We start from the raw sequence: 7,770 nt of genomic DNA on the forward strand, positions 1-7,770 counted from the left end.
AGGGAGCTCTTCTTAATATTTTGACACCAAAATCATGTCGATACACCTTACCGACTGCGAGTAAAGCCACCCACGCTTTAACTTGACAGACTGTATGCATACCCAAAGTTTAAATCTGATTGATCTTTATGGTGGGGAAATTTTGAAATGATGCATCCCTAATTACTTGTTTATCACGCGGCATGGAAAATTGACGGGTACAACGAAGAATGGACTAAAGATTTGTTTCCGATCTGTAACAGCATAAAATCACTGTATCTCATTAAAATAATCCTAAGGATAGCGTCACCGACACAATAAACTTTGCCTACATTTCCTTGTCCACTTTGTTACTAGCAATAAGAAGTTAAATAAAAACTAGAGTTTTGAAGAAAAGCCTCCATCGGCACATATTAAAATAAATGTATGATACTAGCGGATGTTCTACTTTATATACAAATTCTTAGCTTATTCTGCCTTGGCGGACCGAAGGAACCGAAAGGAGCCTCTACAAAGTACCCTTAAAGACCCCACGGAGACCCCCTTCGGTTCCTTCTTGAAAGACTAAAAAAAACAGCGAGATCATCTTTTAAATTGTTGAAATTCGAATTCTATGTTAAAATGTGCATTAGAAACTCACGGAGTAATCGCAATTCTTTTTCTTGAAGTGTTAAAAACTTTAAAGAATGAAATACCTGTCATTTATATGGTCCGAAGGCGGCTTCAAGTGCATGTTGTTTTAGTAGCAATTAATAAGCGTTCTGTCAATAACTTTGAGAATTTAGTCTAGCTGCTAGCGCCACGCAGTGCAAACCTCAGACAACAACGCTCTGATGCAAGTGAAAGCAGTAAAGCAATGTCCTTGAGGTTACGAGAAGAGATGTCAGGACTAAAGGTAAAGGATTTGTTTAAATTCCCATTTTTCATATTATTCTTATCGGAGAAGGTATCAATGTTGTGTAAAATTAGACATAGAAATTATTACATATGTGACGTGTGCCGAAGAAAGAGGGCTTCCTCTAAAAAAATCGAAGTCGAGGTTTTTACACCCTTAGATAGTTTCTGAGTCGCTCTTTGTAATGAAACTATTGGGTAAAAATTCCGAGCGTTATGATTGCTAAAAATTGAGTTTTAGGTACCCGAGAAATTAGGCTTTTGCTCCAGAGCTCGAGATTCCATTAAAAACCTCTCACCACTCACCACTACATCCACGTGTCTCATCTATACTCGGCCGTGAGCCGCCTGTACGACCTCTTTCCGTGAGAATGCCATACTAAGTGGAGAGGGAAGATTTCGTGAGTTTTCCCTCTCTCATAAAAGTCGCTTCTATCGGGTCGACTTCGACCGCTCGCCCTGAAAAATCTCACTTTTCAGAGTGAGCCCTCTTTCTTTGGCGCACGTCACATATATTCACTTACATTTATTTGCCAATTTTCAATTTAATTTTTAATCTTCGCACGCAACATACTAACTTGAGCTATTATGGATGCGCTTCAGTAACCTTCAGTAGCAGTTAATGACATTGTTTTAAATTTTTAACGCTGAAAAAAAGTATTGCGATTACTCCGTGAGTTTCTAATGCAAATTTTAACGTAGAATCCGAATGTCAAAAATTTAAAAGTAGATCTTGCTGTTTTTTGAGTTTTTTAGGAAACAACCGAAAGGAGACTCAGTGGGGCCTTTAAGGGTACTCTGTAGAGGCTCCTTTCGGTTCCTTAAGTCCTCGAGGGTGCATGTCATTTTAAAAATGAAAAATTTATCTGAAAATAGTACCAACTTACCTTTTTCCTATACAGCATGAGAATGATTAAAAGACTACTGATGACAAAGGCACTGGCAAAACCTAGCGCTACAGTAGCAGTTTGATAAAATGGAGTGTCAATCTCTGTAAGTATTTCTCTCTGTTCCAAGGCTAATATTCTGTTTTGAACAGTACTCATTCTTGTTTTATGAGTGAAACGGGAAGTTGTTGCATCAGCAATATGCCCCAAAAAGGAAATATTTTGCAACCTGATCAATTCTTCTAAATAGAACGCTACATCCACCTTGTTGGGTCCAACTATGTCAAAATTCAGTATGGCCGAATCGTGATCCAACTTGATTTTAACTCGATCTTTTATTATTGCTCCCAAGCCTCGTAACGAGTCTTCAGTTTGAATTGCCAAGCGAGATTCTTCGTCAATGATGAACCTACCAGAGATGTGAAGAGTCACCTCCACCGCCTCAACGGGAGTTGGTACTAGAAGAATAAATATATGTTTATAAAACTGAAAAATCTATTGTCTTGTTTTAGAAACACTAGAGGCAACATATGACTTCACACTAACAGCAAATATTAGTGCCTTTGATAAAAGGTGCAGAACCAACAACTTGATTGCCAGCTTCGTCGACACACCAACAAATATCCTTAGTACATTGGGTAGGCTCAAATCTGCCTAATCTATCACAAATACCCGGAATATGTCCCCTTATTTTCATTATTTGGCATCTAGTTCCAAAAATCTCCTTAAAGTTGTTTTCAGTCGTAAGGCCCATCCAGGTAGTTTCAATGTAATCTTTGAATGATGCATCTACTTCTACTGGCTTTCTGCCGCGTCTAGCTTCCCTAAAGTTACAAGTGGGTTCTCCGCCACGCGTTAAAGATCCTTTTAGAGGTTCACCTTTTCTGTTTACACACCAGCAGAGACCAACATGTTCGAGGCACTGCATTGGTTCCCAAGTTCCTGTGTCTCGATTGCATCTGGAATCAGAAGCATTGATAATACTCTTACAATAATAGTGTTGCTCAAAATACTAATCTAAATTTTTCTGATAATTTCGTTATTACATACAATAAGGAGCGAAATTAACCGAAATTGTTCTAGTAAAAGTTTGAATGTGAAAGCTGCTCTTGCCTGCCGTAAGTACTTCATTGTCATATGGCATTATCCCCAACTACTGAAAACTGCTATAGCAAGAAACGTCATCAACGTCCATGGAAAATTAATATAATTGGTAAGTTTTTCACGTGAGGAACTAGATGCAATGGAGAGGTGAAACAACACTAAAGTTGTGAATAATTTGACTTACAAAATAATATAGCTATTTGCATGCATCGACAGATTACCTAAATTAACATCTACTTATGTTCATATCAAATGTATTAAATTTAAGATGTTCTCAATTTTAGATCAATACATCAATGTATGTGAGCAGTAGTCGAACGATATAATTTGTGTGATTTTTAACTGTAGCGTGTAGCGTGATTTTCGTTCACTGTTATTCTATTTTATAATCTTATATAATTTGCTTTTGAACTCTATGGCGTCTATTTTATAATGTCCCAAAAAAATTATACAAGTGAACAATTATTTTTCGTGAAGGTTTGGAGTTAATACTTAATTTTTGTGTTTTATCTTAGTACAAAATATTTTACTTCCTAGTGATAATTAAATATTTTAAAAAAATCATTTAAACAATTCACTCAATATTATATGGAATATTTCTCTAAAGTTCCGGTTTTTCACAAATTTTGAAACTTTTTAAAAATTTTTTTACGTAAATAAAGGTGTTAATTAATGAAAGTTAACGAAAATCTTTGTTTAAAGAATTAATTGATATTTATAATTATATAAAACTTTTTTTAAATAAAGTATTGTTACTATTTGGCCTTTTTCTCAATCACCTTCGAATCTGCCATGTACTGCAATGACGGTTTCAAGCAAGGTCACATTGAATCGGTTTCCTTCTTTTTGAATGAAACCGACTTTTTAGGTTAAGCTGCCATATTTCACACGATTTTTTAATGTATAAATTATCTAAAGATTAAAAGAAATTATGTGCAAGTCAAAAAGCTTCCTTTTGCTATTTCAGTTCTAGATGTCGTAAAGGCTTTTGCGGCATAAAAGTTGGTTAAAAGATTATAACGACTGAAAGTCTTTCAAAAACCATTCGGTGGCAATCTGGAATTCCAGTGACAGTTATGCAATTCAAAAGCCCTCGAAACCCATTCAAAAGAAGTGAATGGATTTTTGTTGCCTGAGTAGGTCCAAAAATACAATAAAAAATTTACTCCATTGGTTGTTGATTGTTCCTCTAGGAAGATTTTTTGTTTCTTCTGTAAAATTATTCTGATTATTATATAGTTATTTTATTATATATGACCGATTACAACTAAAATCAGGCAGCGTGGTAGATCACCTCTCACTGATCGGTTTTAAATTGAAATATGTTGTTAAGTATGAAAAATAAACGAACACGTATTTTTTATTTCTCTTTGAGATAAAAGTTACGGAAGTTATACCCTGCCAGAAAATAGAAAAGTATCGAAAAGGCCGCTTCGAAAGGTTCAGAAAGGTTTCGGAAAGCATTTGGAAAGGGCTCGAAAAAAATTCGGAAAGAGAATCCGAAAGGGCTATGTGAATCTTGCTTTCGTTTCTTTCCGAACGTCGAGCTGTCACACGAATCTTTCAGATTCTTTCCGAATGTCCCTTTCTCCTACTTTTTTCCATTTCTTTCCGATTTCTTTCCGATCAGTGCAGAGTGTCCCTCTAGTTAGCCTCTATATCATTATATTTATATATTTATTTATATATGTCAAGCCGAAGGGCCTATGACAAAGCTACCGAACGCGTCCTCGGGTTGCAGATAGAGGGTCCCTGTACCAAGGGTTTCTGCTGAATATGATTACAAAAATAAATCGGCAGTCGCGGACAATTGTCCAGGGGTGGTCCCGAAGGAATTAACCCCCAAGCGCAAGTCTGAAAATCGTACCGAAAGCTAAATGGCACCCGGGTGAGGTGTCTAGAACGGTGACTCTGGGATAGCGGGCGACCTCTCAGAGTACGCAGCCTTATCCTTGCATGCGGGGCTCTACAAGGATGAACGATCCCTTTCCCTAGCTTCTCGTGGGATCAACAATGACAACACCAAACAAAGTTGTAGTAAGTGCTGTTCAAAACAACAGAACGCGCAGGGCTCCCGACAATGGGTCAGCCAACAATGCCGACCAGTTTAGAGCTGGGGGAGCCAATGAAGATGGATTCAGTGCGATGGATGGGCGGAATCTCGGGACCTTTAGGTGGACGGAGCGACTGAATCACGACTTGCTAAAGTGCTATGATGCGAGTGTGGCCGATGAATGGGTTTACATGGCACGACTGCATGGGCGGTGGTGCGAGAAACACCCGGAGCTATCGCACTTTTCGCATCAACGTCTGCGATACCATGCCAAACTACTCCAGAAAAGGGGCTATGTAAGCGGAATGCCTACTCTACCACAGCTAGAACAAGCCGGCAAAAGAGAAAGAGAGGCGACACTAAGGCCAACTGCGGGCAGGTATCTGATAGAGGCACGGCGATGCGTTATGACCCGGAGAAACACGAACACCAAGGTTTCTCTCAAGTCTAAAGATCTGGATGAAATGGATGACGAGCGTTGTAGACATTTTTCCGAAGAATCCGACCTCTGGGCTATCAATTATTGTGTGCATAATGCAGCGAGAGCTTTGGCCGAAGCGAACCGTAAAACAAAAACAACAGTTGATCATAAAACCAAAAGACGAATGCATCAACTCGCCATACTGATAGGTATGGATACTATCTGACGCTAAGAGAAGTCTAGAGCGGAGGGACAAGTGGGTCAGAGAAAATCAACAGTTTCTCTCTGACCCATCTCGGCTCTTTCAAGACTCTCCAGTTACTGTTGACCACCCATCCAAATAAGAGGAGGTCGAAGTATTTTGGAGAGAAGTCTACGAAGTGCAGCATAGACTGGACGAAGACTCAGAAAATATAAATAGCCGCAAGGAGCTGTGTGATGCCCTCATAACACCTGATGTAGAATGCCCACCCGTCACTACCGAGGAGGTGAAAAAACTATTAAGAGGGATGAAGCACTATTCCGCTCCGGGACCAGATTGTATCAAGAACTTCCGGTAGAAGAAGTTTCCTGCCAAAAATAGGCAACTTAGCTGACCCGAAGAATTGCAGGCCAATCACTTGTCTGAACACACTGTATAAGATATTCACAGTTATTCTTAATGATGGGATTGTTCGGGCAATTGAACCTGTGGGGCAAGAAACGTATGAACAACATGGCTCAAAGAAAGGCGTAGCCGGATGTCAGGAGAACCTGCTCATCGATAGATGTGTCTGCAAAGATGCAGAATTCTACCAGCCTGACCTATCGATGGCCTAGATTGATTGTCGGAAAGCTTTCGATTCGACTTCCCATAGACTTATCATCTGTCTATTGGAAAGCTTAATGGTTCATTCGGGAAGCATGAGGTGCATAGAGAGATTGATTCCGCCTTACAAAACAAGATTTACTATCTCATCTGGGAAAATTTGTGTCACAACTAACAAGATCACTTTTCAGAGAGGTGTCTTTCAGGGCGACAACATGAGCCCATTCCTCTTCTGCCTTACATTATTGCCACTATCTCTAGCACTTCGCGATTTCAATGGGTACTTTTGCGGCAAACCTGCAGATTGAAAGTACCAGGTCACTCATGTATTTTGCATGAACGATCTTAAGATATATGCTTAAAACAAAGAGCAACTACATCTAGCTCTAGGAATTGTCAAACGATATATTAAGCAAATTGGAATGGAATTTGGGTGAGACAAATGTGCCAAGGCTTATTTGAAGTCAGGAAAACTTAATGGCATTCCTAAAGACCCTGAGCTCGTCGACAGAAGCGCTTTACGACACCTTTGCGCTGGAGAGAGTTATACATACCTAGGTGTGTCACAGAGCCGCATTCAGGATGCGAAATCTATAAAGGATACTCTCCGAAGCATATACAAACGTCTCATCAGGTAAATTTGGACTTCCGAACTGTCGGCGAGGAACAAAGTATCTGCACCGAACATGCTTGCCGTCCCGGTAGTACTCTATTGATTTGGAGTGGATCCATGCACGAAGAACGAGCTCAGATCCCTTGATTTAGATACAAGAAAGGTTATGCGAATTGACAAAAGCATGCATGTTAAGGCTTCTGTTCCGCGACTCTACATTCACGCCGTCACTGTGGTCGCGACAAGAGGATGCACGGTATCTTCCACAGAAATGTGGATTATCAGTCAATGTCGTGTAAGCTAACTTGTGCTTTTCTTAAATCACCTGGATTGAAGTCTGGTACGGAGGGTTTCATTTTGGCATGCCAAGACGGTGTCATTTTCACCTTAACATACCGTCGCCACATTTTGAGCCAAGGCATTCCCGATGATCGCTGCAGGGCGTGCCATGCACATCCTGAGGATTTAGCTCACATACTATCTAGTTGTCCAACTCATGCGGGAACGATCTACATCCAAAGGCAAAATGCGACACTAAGAGTGCTTTATTACCATCTCTGTCACTCTTACGGCATTAACCTTAATATCGCTCCTCTAAATGTTTCTAGGGAAATTGAGTCAATTGTCGAGAATGGGAAGTGCCGTATATACTGGAACTTTATATTCTCGACAATTGTTTCTGTTGCTCACTCGAGGCCTGACATGGTTCTTCTTGACTTCGAGAAGCGAACCATGTTAGTTATCGAATTTTCACCGTCAGCTGACAGAAACATCATAGCCAAGGATAATGAAAACAAAGAGAGGTATAGAGACCTCATAAGGGAGCTGCAACGATTGTACATGGAATATTTTCTTTAACTAATCGTTCTTTTCATCGGCGCTCTTGGAGGTGCCAAACTTTCACTCATTATTAGCCTGAAAAGCATCCCAGGGTGTCAACAATATGCTAAAACACTTGCTCGACAATCACGTGGTTGTGGTTGAAATTTTACTGCGATTTCGCTGGAAGCG

General features: G+C 39.8%; 1 protein-coding gene across 1 annotated transcript in view; it reads right to left on the minus strand.

The window, feature by feature from the left end:
* LOC117173234 (cysteine-rich motor neuron 1 protein) overlaps nt 1-7,770 on the minus strand; it is a 175,931-nt gene that overhangs the window by 21,712 nt on the left and 146,449 nt on the right. The window contains exons 10-11 of the mRNA XM_033361696.1: nt 2,307-2,719; nt 1,761-2,218 (exon numbers count right to left, since the gene is read on the minus strand). Of these exons, the coding sequence (XP_033217587.1) occupies nt 1,761-2,218; nt 2,307-2,719 (871 nt within the window). The remainder of the gene's footprint in view (nt 1-1,760; nt 2,219-2,306; nt 2,720-7,770) is intronic.

Source organism: Belonocnema kinseyi, chromosome 5, assembly GCF_010883055.1.
Source record: "Belonocnema kinseyi isolate 2016_QV_RU_SX_M_011 chromosome 5, B_treatae_v1, whole genome shotgun sequence".
Taxonomy (NCBI): domain Eukaryota; kingdom Metazoa; phylum Arthropoda; class Insecta; order Hymenoptera; family Cynipidae; genus Belonocnema; species Belonocnema kinseyi.